The following is a 22,051-nucleotide window of genomic DNA, read 5'->3' on the forward strand; positions in this document are numbered from 1 at the left end:
TTTATTGATATTCCAATTTTTTAGTTTGTTTGGTTATGGTTTTACTGGATATAACCAATGGTTAAGCGATAACATTAAAATTTTCGATTTCCAAGAAAGATTAACTCTACTTATTAATTATTAATAATATATACAATATAAAAACATTCCATTTTAATTAGAATACTTGGCATTTAAAAAAAGTAGTTGCAAAAAAAGAAAAAAAGAAACAATGAAGAGAAGATCAAATAAGTCAAACTAACGCTGAACTCAGTTTTGCTTTGTGATAGATCTTATTTTTTTTTCCATACTCACAGATTTGTTTTTTTTAATGTGGAGTCATTTGAAATAACAGATTATACCAGTGATAGTTTATAAGTCGATCAATCACTCAAGATGACAGATGGTAACACATACTCCAAGATCGTCATCCGATACTGTGCCAAATGTAAGTGGCAAAACCGTGCCATATGGTATTTAACTGAGATATTACAAACCTTCCCTGAGATAATCAATGATATAAGCATTCAACCAATATTTGATAAACCAGGTATATTTGAAATCATATTAATAAAAGATATCAATGAACCATCAAGAATCATATATAAGCGAAAGTTCAAGAACCCAGCATTGAGTAGGAAATACGCTGAAGAGTTTGGAGAGAGCGGAGATCAAGATGAAGATTATTATTTTGATGGATTTCCTGATTCAAAATTTTTAAAATTGATTATTAAAGACGTATTGGATGAAGGTAAAGATGATAATGATGATAAAGTTGGAGTTAAATTGGGTAATCATCTTACTCGTGGAGGGAAACAAGATCCTTTGAATTTTCTAACTACTGAAAAGAAACCCATCAGTGCTCCAACTACTGTCGATAGCAATATAGATTGTCAAGATTGTAAAATTGAACAATAATAATTAACATAAAATATTTATAATAAAACATATACATATTAGATATATATATATATAGAACAAGATAAAATCAAGCAGATTTTGAAAATGATAACAGTACAAATGATAGATTATAACACCTGATTTAATAAGAGAAACAAAGACTAAATAAAAGCCATTATGTAGATAATGTATATATATATGAAAAAAGAAAACAATGAACAAAAGGGAAAAATCAGACAAAAATAGAGTAAAACAACCACCCACACACTGATGATAATATTTGTGACATTGATTAACAAGCTTAACCAAACGACACCGGGAGCAATTGAAACTCACCCCCAAATCAAATCAAACAATTAACAAACAGATTAACATAGTTATTATTACAGACATAACTCCCCAACACAAAAATAAAAAAACAATCCATAAACGACAACAGAGTGAAAATGTCCAGTTATTCTATTGTCAATAATCTTTCCTTAGCATTCATTTTCTTTGTAATAGTATTCTTTTGGACTATTCTTTTTTTTTCTATTCAATATCATCAGTACCGAAATTATGATATCCTTGATCAACAATTTCTTCCCAACCATTTGGAGCAGTAACATAAGGCAAAGAACTTCCAAGAGTACCGAAATAAAGAGAATTATTAGGTAATCCTAAAAGAGTTTGATATTGTTTTATAACAAAAGTTGGAGATACATTCTTAGCTTGAGGTTTTGGAGATTGAGTTGCATATTGAGGATCAATTTCTTGTTGATGTTGATGATTTTGAGAAATAGCAATATTTTGAGATGATGATTGATTAATTTCTTTAGTGATTTGTTTCCATTTATGTTTTTCACCAGCTACTAATAATTGTTTTAATATTTGAACATCTTGAGCCGAAAATTTATTAGTAATGTTTGGATTGGTTTGTATAGTACCACTTATGGAACTTGATCCACTTGTAGTTGGTTGATAATGATACGATCCAGCAGATGTAGCTCCGGTAGCAACAGTAGCAGTACCAGAGGTGGCTGTAGTTGAACCGGTAGCCGGAGGTGGTAAGATAGTATGAGATTGTTGTTGACTGGTGCTTGGTTGTACTAGTTGATCTCGAGGCAGTTGTTGTTGAATCGAAGTAGTTGTATTTGTGGTTGGAGGGGCGGCATTTGCACCAGGTACAGAAGGAATTTGTTGTTGTTGCTGTTGTTGTTGTTGTGCTTGTGCTTGTTGTTGATGATATGAGTAATCACCTAAGTATTGTTGATTATTGTTGTTGCTATTTGAATACATGCTTGGAGAAGTTGGAATTGTTGTAGTTATATTAGCTTCGAAATAAATCATACTATAATTTAAATGGCAAAAGGGAAAAGAAAACAAACAAAATAAACGAATAAATAAATAAATAAATATAACTTTAAATCTTTTTATGGAGATAGAAAAATATTAATTTATTTTTATAATTATTATTATTATAATTATTATTATTGTGGTTTATCGTAGTGGCAAGTGGTAAAAAGGTACTAAAGGTTTGATATGGTGGTGGTGACTTTAATTTAATAAAATTGATGGGGGAAAAAGAATGTGTAGATTAGGATTTAAAGGGAATGTTTGTTTTAAAATGGACTGATCGAAATAAATCAATGGTGGTGTGTTGGAAGATATGATAAACAACACTTGTTAGACAAACACACAGACACAGACACTCACACTTGGACACTGAGACACACAGATGGTTACAGATAACTTAATCTGATTTGAATTGAACCGTAACGGAAATGACCGACTATTGAATATATTGAAAAAGCGGATATCAATTATATATAAACAAAATAGACAAATATTGAAGAACCCCAAAGTGTCCTTATTTTTTTTTTTACTTTTAAAGTAAAAGTTGTTTGTATGACTTTAAACTAAAATTAATGGGGTGGGGAGGGAGGAGAGCAGACAGACTTTTTTTTTTTTGTTTCCTTTTAGATAATTTTTTTTTTTCACTCGTTAATCTTTCAAATAAATATTGGAACCAGACAGACAGAAAGTCAGTTAGTCAGTTAGTCAGACAGACAGACAGACAGACAGACAGAAAAATTAGTAACAAAATTAAACACGCAGACAGAATGTCAGATTGAGACCAGACCAGATAGTTTTAGGTTGACTTATTATTTAAATCTGTTAGATCTAATAATATATCCTTTGTTAATGGTTATTGATGCTTTATTATCTATCAATTGATGAAGTGTTTAAAACACACAAAAAGTAACCGAACTTTATACTAAATTAAAATTTAGAATTGAATCTCTTGTTATTTAAATTTTTAATTTTAATTTTTGACAACAATGACAGTGGAAAAAAAAAAAAAAATTTCACACAAATAAGACAAAAATCAAAACAAACCACACACACAGACAGACACACACGAACAAAGTAAACAGAAAGAAAGAAAGACAGACAGACACAAATTGCGAATACTTGTCCTGTAAGTAAGCAAACGGCGGTGTGTTAATTATTAAATCAATTAATTAATTAATGATGCTGTCCTTTCGTTATTAGATTAAACTTCTATGAACAAATATCAGGGTTTTCTTTACCTGAAATTCACTTAACCTAAATCATCTGATCAGATTTATTTATGTACTTTATTTATGCCTGTCATTGTCTAATTTACATAATTTGACCCGCCTTTTGTTTGTTAATCTTTTCGTAATATGAAATTGATCCTGCACTCAAAGAAATCAAATAAAAAAAAGAAAAAGAAATAGAAAAGCGAGCTTTACGAAATTTTACACAAAGCCTTTCACACACAAACGAGAATGTGGTGGAAACTAAGATTCCATTATTTTGTATATACGGGATACGATATTGTTGTTTATTTACTCTAAATTGTTATAGCAAAAGACTAAAGTTTAAGCGTAGAAATAAAGGAATTTTCCCCTCATACATTAACTGACGTGGCTTTTTTCTTTTGTACTAGACTTTTTTAACTTTAACTACTTCCCTCCCCTGTCAACGTCTTAACGTTTTTCTTATACTATACAATATAGAATATATCCAACCGTACATTCTTTCTACTCTACATTCTGATTATCGTTATAAACAAGTGTAATTAACTTTATATTATAAATTAAATAGTTAAAGAAAAAGAGTTGAAAAAAATATACCAAATGGTAAATCGAAAAATGTAACAAAAAAAAGGAGAACAATAAGGCCAGAATTTTAGGGGTATCTTAAAATTGGATTTAACCGAAAATTACTTTTATATAAACAAAGAAAGAGTAATAAAACCTTCAATAAATGATTCTAACATTTTAAAAGAAGTAAGATGCTAATAATATAAGCATGAAAGATAATGAATAGTTGATTCTATTGGCGCTTCCTTCATAAGCACTAGCTGTAGAACTACCTGTAGTAACGGCTGATGTTGATGATGAACTTCCAATGGATTCAGTAGAAGTGATATTAACAACTTCCGTTTCAGTTCCTTCAGGAGCAACATTGGTTTCGGAAGCGGGAGATGGAGTTGAAGTAGGAATAGCGATTGCAGGAGTTTCAATTCCAGTAGCAATTGAAGCTTCAGTCTTAGCAGCCTTGGCAGATTCTTCGGCAGCCTCTTCTGGACAGAAAGTAGTCAACAAGGTAGTAACAACAACTTCAGTAGTAGTAATTGAAGTTTCTTCTCCCTCTGGACAATAAGTGGTGGTGAGAGTAGTAGTGATAATGGTTTCAACTGTAGTGTAAGATTTAGTAGCAGAAGTCGTAGCAGTAGCTTCATCTTCTGGACAATAAGTAGTTTCAATGGTTGTCACAAGAATTTCAGTAGTAGTGATTGAGGTTTCTTCACCTTCTGGGCAATACGTAGTAGTGATGGTTGTGGTGAGTACAACATCAGCAGTAATGTAAGATTTAGAGGCCTCTCTACCTTCACCAGATGTTGAGGTAGTAGTATCAGTTTCAGTAGTGACACCAACAAGTTCTGTGAAACTGGTAGTGATTGTTTCTTCAGAGGTGATATCCACAACAGTAGTCAACAATTCAGTGGTACCATTAACAACAGTAGTGATTACTTCAGTAGAACTGAACACAGTATCAGTAGTATAAGTTTCAGTAGTGACAGTTGTACCAACACTGATGGTTGGACCTTCAGAAGCAGATGAACCAGAAAGAGGTAAAGCAATACAAGAATTGGTATCATTGAAAGTAGCAGCAATTGATCCATCGGTATCAGCATCAACACTGAAGAATGGCCTATAGCCGGCTGGAACACCCCAATATGAGATTACAATAGAATCAGCAGAACATGAAGAAACAGTGATACTACTTAAAGTTTCAAATGAGGTTGGGAAGTACCAAGCGTTAAGACTGTTGGTGATACCAGCAGACCATGATGAACAATCAATAGATCCATCAGTGACGGAAATTGTAAGTTCTCCAGAACCATATAATGAAGAACAATTACCACCTAAGATATAGAAGTTTTCTGAATTGTTCCAAACCTCAGGTCTTGAAGCGTACACAAGAACCTCTGGATCACCTGGAGATGGAGCACCGGCAACGAAATCCACATTGGTAGAGATTTCATTAAGACCGTCGTTAAAAGTGATAACTTGAGAACCTGGTACAAAGGCGTTAGCAGCTTGGATATCAGATGAGGATGTAGAACCACCAATATTGAATACTAATGGTAAAGTAATAGTACCATTTACATTAGGATTATTCAGAATAGTTTCGGTGACAGTACACTCTAAGGTAGTTTCATTTTTAGTAGTACCAGCCATGGTAACAATACAATCAGCATAATCCACACCATCCACAGTTAATGATAATGTAACATCGTCTCTCTTTTTGATACCACCAGCACCTTGATAAAGATCAAAGACGTTTGGTAAATTAAGACGAATATGATCACCTGGATGAGTGTCATTAGGGAAAGAGAATCCAATAGGAGCATTGAACGCAGGAGCCATTGGAATTGCTGAGGAGTACGATGCATCCAAATTTACATGAGTCAACGATGGAATAGAACTGCCGAAAGCACCGAATACGGTAGTAACGGAATTAGTGACAGATGCCCTTGATTCAGTTGATGATGATGGACTGGTGACTGGAGGAGGAGGATTGACACCAGTGGTTGGACCAGAAGAAGCTTGGGATGTGAATGAAACTGATGATTGTTCTGAAAATGGAGGAACTTCACCACTGCTAGACAAGGTAGCAGTTATAGAAGAGGTAGTTGATTCTATGGAAGAAGGAACTGATTCAGTAGATGATTCAGTACTCGAAGTTTCACTTTCAACTGAAAATTCTGAGGAAGGAACAGTCGAAGAATCAGAAACAGATGAAGATACGATCGATGATGAAGCAGACGAAGAAGTAGAAGTAGATTCAGTTGATGAAGCTAAATTAGATTCTTCTGAAGAAGATCGAGCGGACGAGGAAGTAGTAGATGTTACCGATGACTCAGCGCTTGTAGATTCTGTAGTTGAGGCTAAAGTAGAAGGGATACTGGATGATTCGTCAGAGGAAGATGAAAGCACCGGTGAAGAAGATCCTAAACTTGAACTAGAAGATAACACACTAGACGACAACACACTAGAAGAATTACTGAATAAAGAGTGACTTGAAAAATATGTGCTGCTTGATAATTCTGAAGGTAACGATACAGAAGACAATGTCAAAACGGAGAACGAAGAACTTGAAGATGTAGATATACTGGCTGAAGAAGCAGTAGCAGAAATTGTTGAAGATTTAGTACTTGAAGAAGCACTAGTTGAACTTGAATAAGTAACACTTGAACTGGAAGAACTACTTGAAGGAGAACTTGAACTAATTGAATAGCTGCTCGTTAAACTGCCTGAAGAAGTGCTTGAATATTTAGTTGAATACAAAGAACTGTAAGAAGAAGAACTGGGAAATGAAGTAGTTGACATATAAGAACTAGTGGAAGAGCTTCTGGATGATGGACTTGAGGATACGGAACTTGAGGATGAAGATGAAGATGTAGATGATGCATAGATACTAGACGAAGATCTACGCTTCCAAGATCTGTGCTTTTTTGAATGTACATATGAACTTGTCGCTGAAGTTGCAAGCGAGTAGCTAGATGATGGTGATACATTTGAAGAACTGAATGAGGAACCGTATGGTGAAGTTAATGTGATAAGCGTAGAAGAGGTTGAATATATTCCTTCATCGTTCGAGGTGATAAAGATTTCTTCATCATCTGTATACGTTTGACCATTTATGGTTGTTGTGAGGGTAGAAACATATTCAGTTCCATTTACACCTGGAATCAATGGAATGGATGTATCCACCAAACAAATCCCTGCTATAGGATTTGGTGGCGGATTTGGATATGTTAAACTATTACCTATCAAAGAAAAATCAGAAGTTTCACCATATCCTGTTCCAATTTGGATTACCAAAATGTATGTAGCAGTCTCAATTGTGAAGGTACCATCAGTATTAGAATAGTCGGCATAGACTGCGGCATAACTAGCACTCAAGAAAATAGTGTTTCCATTACCAAACCCATAAACAGTAACGGTTTGTCCATCTTCCGATGGAGTAAGAACAACAACAGAAGTACTGTCAGACATATAAATTGCTTGTCCACTTAAAAAATCTGCACTATTAGTACTAATTTCCGATCCAGGGCCAACAATAATACATCCAGAACCTACAATTTGAGAATTAATTGTGAGAATTTGATTATAAAGAGCTATTTGACCATCATTTGTAAGTGTACCTGATAAAAAAATAGGTCCATTATTGTAACTTTGATAGAAGACCATTAAGCCGCTATTATAGATAGTAGAACCAGCAAGAGTATTTTGAGCAGGCTGCAGAAAACCACCATATGAAGCCATGTAAAATTTTCCTTCGTTGGAAAAGCTATTAACATTAAAGTAAAATTGAGTTCCTGGAAATGTTGAGCCAATAGAATTCAAAGCAAGGACACCAGAAATAAGCACATTGTCACTTGTTATATCAACATTTAAACCAATAGTATTAGATACACTGGAAATATAAAGACCGGAATTGGATCCCACGTTAAGAGAACCAATAATAGAATTATCTTCATTGTCTATGATTGATACATCAACACCATCAGCAATCGTAATAGCCCCATCAGGAAATTGGAAAGGTCCATATTCATAAGTGTCGGCATGATATGCAACATCGGTAGGAGGAATTGCTAAAGCTAAGGAAAGCTGCAACACTAAACCTAACAACAAATCAACACCTTTCATATTGATCAGTTTATCTGATTTTGCAATATTTGCATATGGATATATCAACGAATTTGAAGAAGTGAGGCGCTATTTATACATAACTTTACATACCATACAAATAGAACTAAAATAGTAATTAGTATTAAATGTAAAATGGAAATACCTTCAAATTAATAAACCTGTTATACGAACTTACGCAACCAAATATGCACGAACCGTGTCAAATTATTTTCTGACGTCTTTCCTAAATTTTTATTTTTTACTCGAGTATATAATACTTCAATTATTGGAGTAGAGACAACATTTACCGACAAAATATAAACAATCAACGCCAATTATCAACTTGAAATTGATTAAGATAACTGAATAAACTGGATAACTATTGAACTAGTCTTGATTAACCTTTATATGCAATGCTTGGAAAGAAGAATAGAAATTCTCTTCATCTTCTTCTTGTGCTTGACAGGCGAAACAAACTCAGAAACTAAATTGTGCGTAATAGCAAAATTAAACAATGAAAAAATAAATACGAAATACGTAATTTGAGTTTAATTGAGATTGTTTTATGCAGTCAACGTTAAAAAATAAGATTGACAATAATTACACGAATCAAAACAGGAATGATATCTACAAATCGGGAGTCTCAGATGCAACATGCTAATTAATTTGGGAAATAGGTAAAATAATATTATTATTAATAACGATAATCGATAAAATCTATGCAGAACCAAATTGTAAGATGTAAACATTCAGCTCGTGTATGCGGACAAATCATCCGAAATAGTGATATAAACATTACAAATATCTTTATATTAAGAATTAAATAGCTAAAGAATTAAATTTGTAAAACAGTAAAAGGGATGAAAAAATAGACCAGAAGGTAAATGGAAAAATATAACAAAACGAAAAATAGGGCCAGAGTTTATTGGTATCCTAAAAATGAATTTAATCGAAAATATTTTTATATAAACAGACAAAGAGAAATAGAACCTTCAATAAATGATTCTAACATTTTAAAAGAAGTAAGATGCTAATAATATAAGCATGAAAGATAATGAATAGTTGATTCTATTGGCGCTTCCTTCATAGGTACTAGCCGTTGAACTACCAGTAGCAATAGATGGGGATAATGATGAACTTCCAAGGGATTTAGTAGAAGTGATATTAACAACTTCCGTTTCTGTTCCTTCAGGAGCAACAGCTGTTTCGGCAGCAGCACCTGGAGTTGAATTAGGAGTAGTGATAGCCGGAGCTTCGGTTCCAGTAGCAGCAGTCTCTGTACCAGCAGAAACCTTTTCAGTTCCAGTGGCAGTACTAGAAGCAGTAACTTCAGTTTCAGCTGCCTTAGCAGATTCTTCGGCAGCCTCTTCTGGACAGAAAGTAGTCAACAAGGTAGTAACAACAACTTCAGTAGTAGTAATTGAAGTTTCTTCTCCCTCTGGACAATAAGTGGTGGTGAGAGTAGTAGTGATAATGGTTTCAACTGTAGTGTAAGATTTAGTAGCAGCAGTCGTAGCAGTAGCTTCATCTTCTGGACAATAAGTAGTTTCAATGGTTGTCACAAGAACTTCAGTAGTAGTGATTGAGGTTTCTGCACCTTCTGGGCAATACGTAGTAGTGATGGTTGTGGTGAGTACAACATCAGTAGTAATATAAGACTTAGTGGCTCCACTACCTTCACCAGATGTTGAGGTAGTAGTATCAGTTTCAGTAGTGACACCAACAAGTTCTGTGAAACTGGTAGTGATTGTTTCTTCAGAGGTGATATCCACAACAGTAGTCAACAATTCAGTGGTACCATTGACAACAGTAGTGATTACTTCAGTAGAACTGAACACAGTATCAGTAGTATAAGTTTCAGTAGTGACAGTTGTACCAACACTGATGGTTGGACCTTCAGAAGCAGATGAACCAGAAAGAGGTAAAGCAATACAAGAATTGGTATCATTGAAAGTAGCAGCAATTGATCCATCAGTACCAGCATTGACACTGAAGAATGGTCTATAGCCGGTTGGAACACCCCAATATGAGATGACAATAGAATCAGCAGAACATGAAGAAACAGTGAAACTACTTAAAGTTTCAAATGAGGTTGGGAAATACCAAGCGTTAAGACTGTTGGTGATACCAGCAGACCACGAGGAACAATCAATGGAACCATCAGTGACGGAAATTGTAAGTTCTCCAGAACCATATAATGAAGAACAATTACCACCTAAGATATAGAAGTTTTCTGAATTGTTCCAAACCTCAGGTCTTGAAGCATAGACAAGAACTTCTGGATCACCTGGAGATGGAGCACCTGCAGCAAAATCCACATTGGTAGAGATATCATTAAGACCGTCGTTAAAAGTGATAACTTGAGAACCTGGTACAAAGGCGTTAGCAGCTTGGATATCAGATGAGGATGTAGAACCACCAATATTGAATACTAATGGTAAAGTAATAGTGCCACTTACATTAGGATTGGTGAGGATAGCATCGGTGACAGTACAATCTAAGGTAGTTTCATCATTACCAGTACCAGCCATGATGACAATACAATCAGCATAATCCACATCATCCACAGTTAAAGACAATGTAGCATCGTCTCTCTTTTTGATACCACCCGCACCTTGATAAAGATCGAAGACGTTTGGTAAATTAAGACGAATATGATCACCTGGTTGAGTATTATTAGGGAAACTGAATCCAAATAGTGCGTCGAATGCTGGAGCCATTGGAATTGGTGAGGAGTATGCTCCATCTAAGTTGGAGTGGATCAACGCTGGAAGTGTTGTTCCGAACCCACCGAATATGGTAGTAGCAGAAGTAGTGACATATGTACCTGATTCAGTAGATGAAGATGAACCGGTGACTGGAGGAGGGTTATTGACACTTGTAGTTGGACCAGAAGAAGCTTCTGATGTAGATGAAACTGAAGATTCTTCGGAGGTTGAGCCAGAGAATGCTTCTTCAGTGGATGATACTGTAGATTCTTGAGAAGTTGGGGTAGTAGTTTCTTCAGTCGATGATACAGTATTTATTTCTGAAGTTGGAGGAATCTCACCACTAATAGTAGAACTAGATGTCTCTTCTGTAGATGCAACGGATGATTCTTCTGAAGTTGGACGAACTTCACTACTGCTAGACAAGACAGAAGTAGTTGTATAAGAAGTTTTTGATTCGGAAGAAGAAGTAACATATTCAACGGAAGAGGGAACAGATTCAGTAGATGATTCAGTTGCACTTGATTCAACCCAAGTTTCGGTATTTAAAGCTTCACTGGAAGCAGACGATTCCGATGAAGCAGCACTTGATTCAACAGAACCTGTTGATTCCTCAGTTGAAGAAACTGACGATGGAGTAACTGGCAGAGAACTTAAAGATTCAGAAGAAGTGGATTCTGATGAAGATTCTTCGCTTGACGATTCAGTCGAAGAGGCTAAACTTAAACTAGATTCTTCAGAGGAAGATTGAGCTATTGAGAAAATAGTTGAAGTTACATATGATTCAGTACTTGTAGATTCTGCATTTGAAGCTGAAATAGAATGAACATTTGACGATTCATCACCGGAAGATGAAAGAACAAATGAAGAAGATTCTAAACTTAAACTAGAAGATATCACATTAGACGAGTTACTGAACGAAATGTAACTTGAAGAATACGTGGTACTTGATAATTCAGATGTTGAAGAAATGGATGACAACGACCAAACAGAGAATGATGAACTTGAAGATGATGGTATACTGGTGGAGGATTCAGAAGTTGAAGTTGATGTTGATGATGATTCAGTACTTGATGAAGCACTGTTAGAAGTAATTGAAGAACTGCTTGAACTATATGTACTACTTGTATAGCTGCTGGACGTACTTCCAGAAGGACTACTTGAAGAACTGCTCAATGATTTAGTTGAATACACAGATGATAATGAGCTGGAGAATTGAGAACCTGAGGATGAAGTCGATGAAGTAGTTGTAGATGATACATAAGAATTAGATGAAGAACAAGATGAAGAACTTTTGGATAAAGAAATAGATGAAGGAAGTGTAGATGATGATATAGCAGATGATGATATAGTAGATGACGATGTAGTAGACGAAGAACTGGAAGAGGATATTGAAGAGGAGGAACTAGCTTTCCAAGAACTCCAAGAACTTGTGAATGAGGAGCTACTTTTTGTTGATGGCTCGTATGAATTTGTGGAAGAAGCTGTAGACGATGAATAGCTGACTGAAGGTGATGCACTAGACGAAGAACTAGAAGAAGAACTTGTTGTGCTAAATAAAGTAGTTGTGTAATAACTACCTGCACTGTTCGAGGTGATAATAATTTCTTCACTTTCGTTATAAGTATGACCATTGGTGGTTGTTATAATTGTGGAAGCATATTCAGTACCATTAATACCGGGAATCAATGGAATGGAGGTATCCACTAAACATATATCTGCTGCTGGATCTGGAGCTGGATATGGATAGGATAATCCATTAGTTCCTAGTACAGCAATTTCAAGGCCTTCATATGAAAGTCCAATTTGGATATATAAATCATTCCCGTCTGTTTGAATTGTTAAGACTCCAGATTCTTCATCATATGTAGGTTCGGCAATCGCAGTAAAGTTACTATTCAAATACATAACATTTCCATTCCCAAAACCATAAACAACAACATTCTGTCCTTCTTCCCCAGGGGCAAGAATAATGGTGGAAGTTGCGTCATTCATATAAATTGCTTGATTAATTACATAATCAGTACTAGTAACACTAAGTGTCGTTCCAGCTTCAACAATGATACAACCAGAACCCCCAATACTTGAATCAACGATGAGAACTTCATTATAAAGAGCTATTTGTCCGTAATTTTCAATTGAACCAGATAAAATCACTTCATCTCCGTTATTTGTCTCTTGATAGAAGACCATTAAACCATTATTTGAGATACTGCTACTAGTAATGGAAAATTCATTAGTACCAACATTACCATTTGCAAGCATATAAAACTGTCCCTCGTTAATAAAACTGTCGGTATTGTTAAAGTTAAATGAGCCTGGAAGTATTGAGTCAATAGAATTTAAAGCAAGGAGACCACAAATAAGCACACTGTTACTTGTAATATCAACATCTAAACCAATAGTATTAGATACACTGGTGATATAAAGACCAGAATTGGTTCCAACACTAAGCAAACCATCAATAGAGATATCTTGACTATCTATAATTGATACATTAACATTATTAGCAATAGTCACACCGCCCTCAGGAAATTGGAATGATCCATATTCATATGTGTTTGCATTATATTTAACACTTGGACCAGGATTTGCAAAAGCTAAAGAAAGCTGTAACACTAAAGCTAATAATAAATTAACATCTTTCATATTGCTTAGTAAATTTTATTATTTTGTAATTTTCACTTTTAGCTTATTTAAACTACCAGGCTTTGAAGAACTAAGCTGCTATTTATAAAAAAATAACAAGAATAGGAGAATGATGATGCATGAATTAGAAGGTAACTAAAACTTTATGACTATTAATTAGTATATAATTTAGAATGGAAATCGCTTCAAATATTAAATCTGTTATACGAACGTATGCAACCAAATATGAATGAACCGTGTTAAATTATTTTCTAAGCATACAAAGCAGATTTATATTTTTTACTTGAGTATATAATACTTCAATTATTGCAGTAGACACAACATTTATCGACTAATATAAACATTCAACATCAGCAACAACATCAACATAAACATCAATATCAATATCAATATCAATATGACTCCCTTTGGTTTAGGACAGAAAACATTACATTTGACCCCTCATAGACCCATATTGTTCTTAGCCAATGCTCATAGCGAAGAACAAAAATTGTTCTGTTCAATTTGCGCTCAACAGGCGAAACAAATAAATAAAAATGGCTTGTAATGAAAAAAATAATTGTGCGTAATTTCAAACAATAAAAATTTCGTAATTTAAGTTTAAGTGAGATTGTTTTTATGCAGTCAACGTTAAAAAAATAAAGATTACACAAATCTAAATAGGAATTATAAATATACAAAGGAGTCTATAAATGCAACCAGTATTTTTAATTCGATAAAAAATATTATTATTGATGGTGATAATCAATAAGTTCTATGCAAATCAAAATAATTGGCTCGACAGATTAGTCTAAGATATAAACATTTAACTCCTGTACACGGTTAAATTATTTTCAATTTTAAATTTCATGGAGTTTTTATCCTTACTTTCTGTGTGGAATTATAGCCCTTTTTGTTTGATGTTTTTATAGATAAAGTAAATACCAATCTGAATTATGCCTAACGGGAAAGTCAAAGTATACCCAACCTATTAGAAAGACCAAATTGAATTTTTACTTTAGTAATCTCCAATATATGATTTGAATATTCATATTTTAATCATCTCCTTTGTTTCGAAGAATGTTAAACATTCTAATATATAGATATGTACCCTATTCTAATCCTTAGTATCAAGCTTCGTCGGGCTTAGAAGTTGGGCATGGCTTTCTTAAATGGCTTCAGCAATAACTTAATCTGCTTTGTGTTGCTCTTATATCATAGCTGGCATATTATGCAATAGAAAATAGCGAATTCAACACAAAGGATATATTTCTTTCCAGTTTGTGTAGATAATATATTCAAATAGGGTAATCTTTAGGGAAATAGTATCTCTATAACAAGGAAGAAGCTTTTATGAGAATGAGATTTATAATGAGAGACCAGCTATTAAATCCAATATCACAAATTGTTGTATAACAACACGACATTCTGTTAACCACTTAGCAGTCACATCTGGATCTGGAATATCAAGAGAATCGCAAGCTTCATCACCCATATAAAATGAATATTGGATGATAAAAGATACATACCAGTTATTTTTTAATCGTAATTGATTATAATATTGTTGCTTCTGAAAAGCAATTTCCACCATTTTAGTATTTTTAATAAGTCAAACGCAATATTAAATATTTCTAACTGATAGTTTGCCAAGACTTGAACATATAAATCAATTTTTATTATTTAGTAATTGATTGATTCCTTTGCATGACGGTAATATATTTCCACCAGTGTTTCCATCGAATTTATAAATTGATATACGTAGTAAAATATGTAACTAACTTAGTATGCTATATATTATCGATAGATAATTTCTCGCCATTAACCAGATGACATTAAACAATTGATGAAATTGAATAGCTTTAATTTTCAAAATAGAAGTATATTTTAAAGAAGGACTTTTTAAGTTTGACAGAAAAAATACCCACACGAAAACAAAGAAATGTCAATTGCATAATTTGGCTCGTAACAGGATTATTTTTGTATTACATGAAAAAATAAAGTAGTCCAAGTACTCCTATAAATTTTACAAATCTGGCTAATTTTCAACTCAAAAACAATTAATCATAAAAAATAATATAAATGTATTAAAATAGAAATTAAAGTAGCAATTGAATAAAAACTTAGTCCACTAACATTTGGACGTTTCATATAAGATTTAAATGCTCCATTTTCAGAGAAGTAAAACAATTATAATTTCTCTACAATTGGGAATCACTGTACAGACAAGACACTCCAGTTTGTATCTTAATATACCGAATAGCTTAAATAAAGCTACTTTTTATATAATCTATCACTGAAGATGACGAATAGAAATATATTTTCCTAAGGTACAATTATGTCCAATTAAAACTTCGAGATCTTAATCAATGATTAAATTACATGGTGAAAATCAAGGAATAGTTGATAAAGACAATACTAACAAGTTATTAAATTATAAATTTATAAACCGAAATAAGATGAAATACACAATAATATGTTTTATTCTCATCTAAAATCAGATTAATTTTTATTTTGAAGTAATGATACTATTTCTATGGTAAAATCACATTTCATATTCAACATTTATCAATTATCATTTATAGTAAAATGAAAGCAAAAAAGTAAGAACCTTAATTTTGCGCTTGGTCAATAAGACACATTTTAATTTGTGCGTAACAATACAAAGAAAGAATCTCTAATTTACAAACATGGCGATTGTGTCAAATTATTTTTTACGAACAGCAAAAAAAATATTTAACGATTTGAAAACAATCCAAATAGGAATAAATAGAATACAAAACAGGAATATCTGATGCAGCTCACAACTTTTAAATTATGAATTATTAATAAAATATTATATAACATTTAAAAGTCTCTAATTTATTTATGCATATCCATCTTTGATAGAATTAAAAATTGGGGACAAATGTAAACAATTAGCTCCTTTACACGGTCGAAATATTTCTAATGCCATTTTTGTGTTCCAAATAATAATACGATGATTAATATCTTCCCCAACATGTTGAATAAATTACATAAGTCAGTATAGTGCCGTTTCAGAATTCAGCCTCTCGAAAATAAAATAGGAAATCCCAAGCTTAATTTTCAAAGCAGACAATAAATTAGATTATTGTTAATATAGTAAAGAAAACGACAAAATATATTAAAATTATTAAAAGTATAAATGGGTAAAAAAACGAAATTTATTTTATTATATAATAAACGATAATTTAACCATGCTCAAAACAAGTATGAAACCAATATAATCAAAAGTATTGAGAATGAATAGCTAATATTAATCGAACCACCTTCTAACACAGTGGCTGTAAACTCGATGGAACCAGTAGATGAAGAAGTAGATAATGCAATAGTAGGTTCACCTGCAACTGTTTCAGATGGAATATTCAGAGCAACCATTCCTGCTGCATTTGTGGTCGACTTAATACCGCCATTTGGAGTTGCGATCTCAGATGCAACGCCGGAAACCTCCGTTCCTGCTCCTCCAACTCCTTCTTCTGGACAATAAGTTGTTTCAATGGTGGTAACAATAGTTTCAGTAGTGGTGACTGGCACTTCCTGGCCTTCTGGATAGTAAGTAGTTGTAACAGTAGTCGTGATAACTGTCTCAACTGTGGTGAACGATTTGATAGCTGTGTCTGTAGCTTCGCCAGCGATAGCGGTCGAAACAGTAGCTTCATCTTCGGGACAAAACGTAGTTTCAATTGTTGTGACAAGAACTTCAGTTGTAGTAATCGGAGTTTCTTCGCCTTCTGGACAATAAGTAGTAGTGATAGTAGTGGTGAGGATAATATCAGTTGTAATGTATGACTTGGTACCTACATTACCTTCATTGGTCGTCTCAGTAGTCACTGGAACAAACTCAGTAACTTCTGTAGTGATGGTCTCTTCTGATGTAACTCTCACAACAGTAGTGATCACTTCGGTGATTCCATTAATAACAGTAGTGATAGTTTCAGTAGAACTGTAGACAGTATCAGTCGTGTATGTTTCTGTAGTAACAGTGGATCCGACACTGATAGTAGGACCAATCGATACAGATGATCCTGATGCCAACGCAACACATGAGTGGTCATCATTAAAGGATGCTTCGATAGATCCATCAGTATCGGCATCAACACTGAAGAATGGTCTATAACCAGCGGGGACTCCGGAATATGAAATTGAAATAGAATCAGCTGAACAGGAAAGAAGACTGATACTACTTAATGTTTCATATGTGGTAGGGAAATACCATGCATTAAGACTGTTGGTAATACCTGCTGACCATGATGAACAATCAATGGATCCATCTGTCACAACAATACTGAGTTCTCCATATCCTGTAGAAACAGAACAATTGCCTCCTAATAAATAAAATGATTCTGTATTGGTCCATGGCTGTGGCCTAGATGCATATACTATAACCTCAGGATCCTCTGGAGATGGTGATCCTCCTGCAAAATTGGCTGATGTCAAAATATCATTAAGACCATCATTGAAAATAATTGACTGTGGTCCAGCAACAAAAGCATTTGCGGCAACTAGATCAACAGAAGAAGTGGATCCACCAATATTAAATACAATAGGTAACACTACCGATCCACTGACTCCAGGATTATTAAGAACATTATCTGTAAGTGTACAATCGATTGAAGTCTCGTCATTGACAGATCCAGCCATTGTGATCTCACAATCTGCATAATCGACACCATCAGATGTCAACGATAAAGTGCCATCGGATCTCTTCTTAATACCTCCAGATCCCTGGAAGAGATCGTATACATTAGGTAATCCAACATGGACAAAATCTCCAGGTTTTGCATTATTTGGGAATGTATATGTGAATGTACCATTGAAAGCAGGAGCCATTGGAATGGACGCAGTATAGTAAGAATCAAAGTCTCTGTACAACAATGGTCCAATAGATGCATCAAAGACTCCATATAAAGTTGTTGGGCCACTTTCGGCCGAAGAAGTAGTTGACGAACCAGATACGGACAATGATGAAATCGAAGTTGAAGATGTAACAGGGGATGTTGACAATGTAGATGATTTCTCGGACAGTGTAGAAATCGAACTGAAAGAAATACTTGATGGGACGGTTGAAGAAGAACTTAAAGCACCAGGTGAACTAGTGGATACAACAGATGAAGGGGAATTTGAATTACTACTAAATGAACTACTAGACTCAACAGAAGATAGTTTCCCTGTGGGTGTAGTTGACGAAGTGAAAGTTGATGAAGAAGTAGGTAATAAAGTACTGAATGATGCTGATGAAGAAGAACCAGAGCCAGATATAGCACTATTGAATGAATGCGAACTTTGTGATATACCAGAAGAAGAAGAGCTAGAATAAACAGATGTAGATTCACTGCTCTCGAAATTCGAAGAAGAAAGTGAAGACTCGCTGGATGAACCAATTTCAGAAGTCGATGAGACTGAAGATGATGCCAGAGATGACGTTGAACTTGATGAGTTGTGATACGAGAAAATACTTGATGGCTCTGAATATACCGATGAGCCTGAAGATGAAAAGATTGATGATGAAGAAATTGATATCATAGGAAAACCTGAACTACTGGACGAGAATGTGGAGGACGATGTAGGGTATGACGAGCTACCTGATGATTCAAGGAATGATGAAGATGATGAAACACTCGAAGAAAGGGTACTTGATGGTGAAATGGAATTATAGCTGCTTGATGAGGAAATAGTGGCAGATGTTGAACTTTCAGATGACGAAGCATTCAATGAAGAACTGAATAGTGTGTAACTAGATGATGACAAACTGCTTGATGGTGTACTTGATGGGTTAGTACTTGATGAAGATGAGGGTGTAATTGACAATGCTGGACTTGAAGATAATGAACTGTTTGAACTTGAACTGCTTGAACTTGAACTGCTTGAACTTGAACTTGAAGTGCTCGAGGAACTTGAACTTGAAGTGCTCGAGGAACTTGAACTTGAAGAACTGTAAGTACTAGAAGAACGGGAACTACTCGAAGAACTTGAGGCGATTGAAGAACTAGAAGAACTAGAAGACTTAGAACTTGGTGAGCTTGAAGAAGTTGAACTAATTGAACTTGAGATTAAAGAACTTGACCTTGAGTTTGCCGAGCTTGTCGAACTATAAGCACTGGAAGAACTGAAAGAACTGGATGATAACGTAGAAGAACTTGAATAAGTTGAAGATGAAGACAATGTAGAAGATGATGAATAGCTGGCGCTAGTCAGAACATTATAACAAGTCGTAAATAACACCGTACTGCTCTCATAATATGAACCTGATGGTTCTGAAGTAACAAAATACTCATCTATCTCTGTACAAACTAGACCATTGGATGTAGTTATGTATGTGCTGGTATAATTTCCACCATCTAATCCCGGAGCAATTGGTGCTATGCTATCTGAAAGTGAAGTATTTGTATTTGAGCCACAAAAAACTTCATTTGGAGGTGGTGACGAAAACAGAACACCAACATCACTATAATCAAAATTTAAATCATTATAGCCTAGTCCAATTTGGAAATACATTGAGAAAGTATCACAATCAAGGTACATCACACCAGTATTATCATTATATCCAGCGCCTGCTATTATGTCAGGACAGTTAATATAATTTCCATTACCCCACCCATCAACAACTACAAAAGTTTGGGAAGTTGTATACTGGGCAATAATGGAGGAGGAAACATCTGCCAAATAAATAGTTTGGCCAATAAAATAATTAGGATCGGTGATAATAACAGTTGATCCAGCTTGAGCCATGAAGCACCCAGCACCTAACATTTCAGAAGTTGGAGTGATGTCTTGATTATATAAACTAATTACACCATTGTTTGTAAGAAAACCAGTTATAGTAATTTGTGTTCCAGTGTTACTACTTTGATTAAATGCCATAAATCCATTATTGAAAATATTAGGGCCATTTATGGTAATAACACTGGTATCAAGATTACCACTTGATGCCATATAAAGATCTCCATTATTTATGAAATACTTCAGAATATCAAAGATATAAGTACTTGGAAGAATGGAATTGGATGAATCTAATGAGACAGTACCATTATTGATAAAGTAGTCTGCGGTTACATTGAAAACTAGACCAATCAGATTAGAAACACTAGTAACATAAAAATCGGAATCTATATCGACATATAATCCTGATAAGGCAACATTTTCAGTATTTATAAAAGACACAGATACGTTGTAATCTATAAAGATAATATCATTGGGTATTGGTGAAGTATCATATAGATATGAATCTTCAGAATAAGTAATAACGTCGGAATAACTCAATGATAAGTGTATTATTAAACTTAATAGATGCCAGATTCCTAACATATTTCTTGATTGAATTCGTGTTTAATTGATAGTTCATTTCCTTTGTTGAAATTACGGCGACCAAGAGGGATGACCCTTACCCTTTATATGACCCTTTATTACGAGGGAATTGTGTTTTGACATAAAGCTTACGCCATGTTCAGTTAACTTAAAAATATCCAGCTAAAAAATAATCTCAAAAAATATGTATAATAAAAGCCATGAGTCCAATATTATTTTAAGAAGTATACACTCCATACGATTAGAAAAGTTAATATTAAGCTAAATGATGCATCTATTCTTAGATTTAAGTGGTACCAAAAGGAAAATATTTTTTTAAGTATTAGAAATATTTTTTTATTTGTGGAGATTGTAGATCCTTGATTTTTCCCAATTAGGCAATGACAACGTTCAATTTTGACAGTAAAATTAAAGTTACACATGGTGGTTTTCTTAATGAAAATTAACGCATTTATAAATTCATGCAGACACGATATGAGATCGGACATAGACTACATCAATCCAAAGGTGTTACTTTGTGAAAGAATGGGGTCTACATTGATGGTTTATTAAAAAAAATTTAAGGAATAGGGGGGTGGAATACAACTTTAAATGCCGAATCAAAAATGAATATTATATACGGATTAAAAAAGTTTGTAAAAATAAAATGTGTAAAATTGAATATTTTATAACTTATTTTATAACATTGGATGGCATTGTTATTTGATTTTTTACTGGTTAAATATATCCAACCCTTCTTGAAGGGATGAATGAATTTCAAGTAATATGGCTAAGTAAAATACAATTATCCTTATTTCGTAAGTGGTACTTTCTACTTTATTATCAGGCTTAGTTCCCATTATCTATGCACTAATTTTAATTTCGGCGTAGACCACACTAATTGCGAAATAAAGATTTGAAATAAATTTTGATTTACGAAAAAATAATTTAAAATTGTAAACACACAAAAACACCCATTTCCACTTTTGGTTACAATGAACAATGAAAATTTATATTAAATATTAGTAATATAAAACAATAGATCTATTCAAGACTCGTAATTAATCTGCAAACGAAGTAGTTACTATAAAACCAACAATGTTTAGAAAATGTAAGAGAGCAATAAAATAACCATTGTTGTGAATGAATAGTTGATCCTAACCGAACCACCTTGGACTACAGATTCAATGGAACTTCCTGTGGATATCTGTTTTGAACGATTGTTGGAAGTAAATACAGCCGTTTCTCTGCTAATATTTTCAGTAGCAATATTTTGAGCTCCCAGATCCTCTAATATTCCCCCAGTAACTTTCGCACCAG

The 22,051-nt window shown here is 33.9% G+C and overlaps 5 protein-coding genes across 5 annotated transcripts; 1 reads left to right on the forward strand and 4 right to left on the reverse strand. All coding sequences in view use genetic code 12, as the record gives it.

The window, feature by feature from the left end:
• Positions 1–375: 375 nt before the first annotated feature.
• DFJ63DRAFT_336635 (uncharacterized protein) lies at positions 376–897 on the forward strand (the record flags this gene model as incomplete). Its single annotated transcript, XM_064908414.1, has 1 exon — positions 376–897. One exon carries the CDS (start codon positions 376–378, stop codon positions 895–897), a length of 522 nt encoding a protein of 173 aa, XP_064761228.1.
• A 256-nt stretch (positions 898–1,153) lies between these two features.
• DFJ63DRAFT_203563 (uncharacterized protein) lies at positions 1,154–2,497 on the reverse strand. Its single transcript, XM_064903951.1, has one exon. It carries the CDS (start codon positions 2,206–2,208, stop codon positions 1,411–1,413), a length of 798 nt encoding a protein of 265 aa, XP_064761229.1. The 5' UTR covers positions 2,209–2,497; the 3' UTR covers positions 1,154–1,410.
• Positions 2,498–4,169: 1,672 nt separating this feature from the next.
• On the reverse strand, positions 4,170–8,111 carry DFJ63DRAFT_336637 (cell-wall agglutinin N-terminal ligand-sugar binding-domain-containing protein; the record flags this gene model as incomplete). Its single annotated transcript, XM_064908415.1, has 1 exon — positions 4,170–8,111. One exon carries the CDS (start codon positions 8,109–8,111, stop codon positions 4,170–4,172), a length of 3,942 nt encoding a protein of 1,313 aa, XP_064761230.1.
• A 1,310-nt stretch (positions 8,112–9,421) lies between these two features.
• Positions 9,422–13,450, reverse strand: DFJ63DRAFT_320163 (cell-wall agglutinin N-terminal ligand-sugar binding-domain-containing protein; the record flags this gene model as incomplete). The annotated part of the gene is made up of 1 exon (XM_064907153.1): positions 9,422–13,450. A coding segment is annotated over one exon (4,029 nt), but the record flags the coding sequence as incomplete, so codon positions are not given.
• Positions 13,451–16,648: 3,198 nt separating this feature from the next.
• Positions 16,649–20,752, reverse strand: DFJ63DRAFT_314505 (cell-wall agglutinin N-terminal ligand-sugar binding-domain-containing protein; the record flags this gene model as incomplete). Its single annotated transcript, XM_064906379.1, has 1 exon — positions 16,649–20,752. One exon carries the CDS (start codon positions 20,750–20,752, stop codon positions 16,649–16,651), a length of 4,104 nt encoding a protein of 1,367 aa, XP_064761232.1.
• Positions 20,753–22,051: the final 1,299 nt, after the last annotated feature.

This window comes from Scheffersomyces coipomensis (assembly GCF_036884675.1).
Source record: "Scheffersomyces coipomensis strain NRRL Y-17651 chromosome Unknown DFJ63scaffold_5, whole genome shotgun sequence".
NCBI lineage: Eukaryota > Fungi > Ascomycota > Pichiomycetes > Serinales > Debaryomycetaceae > Scheffersomyces > Scheffersomyces coipomensis.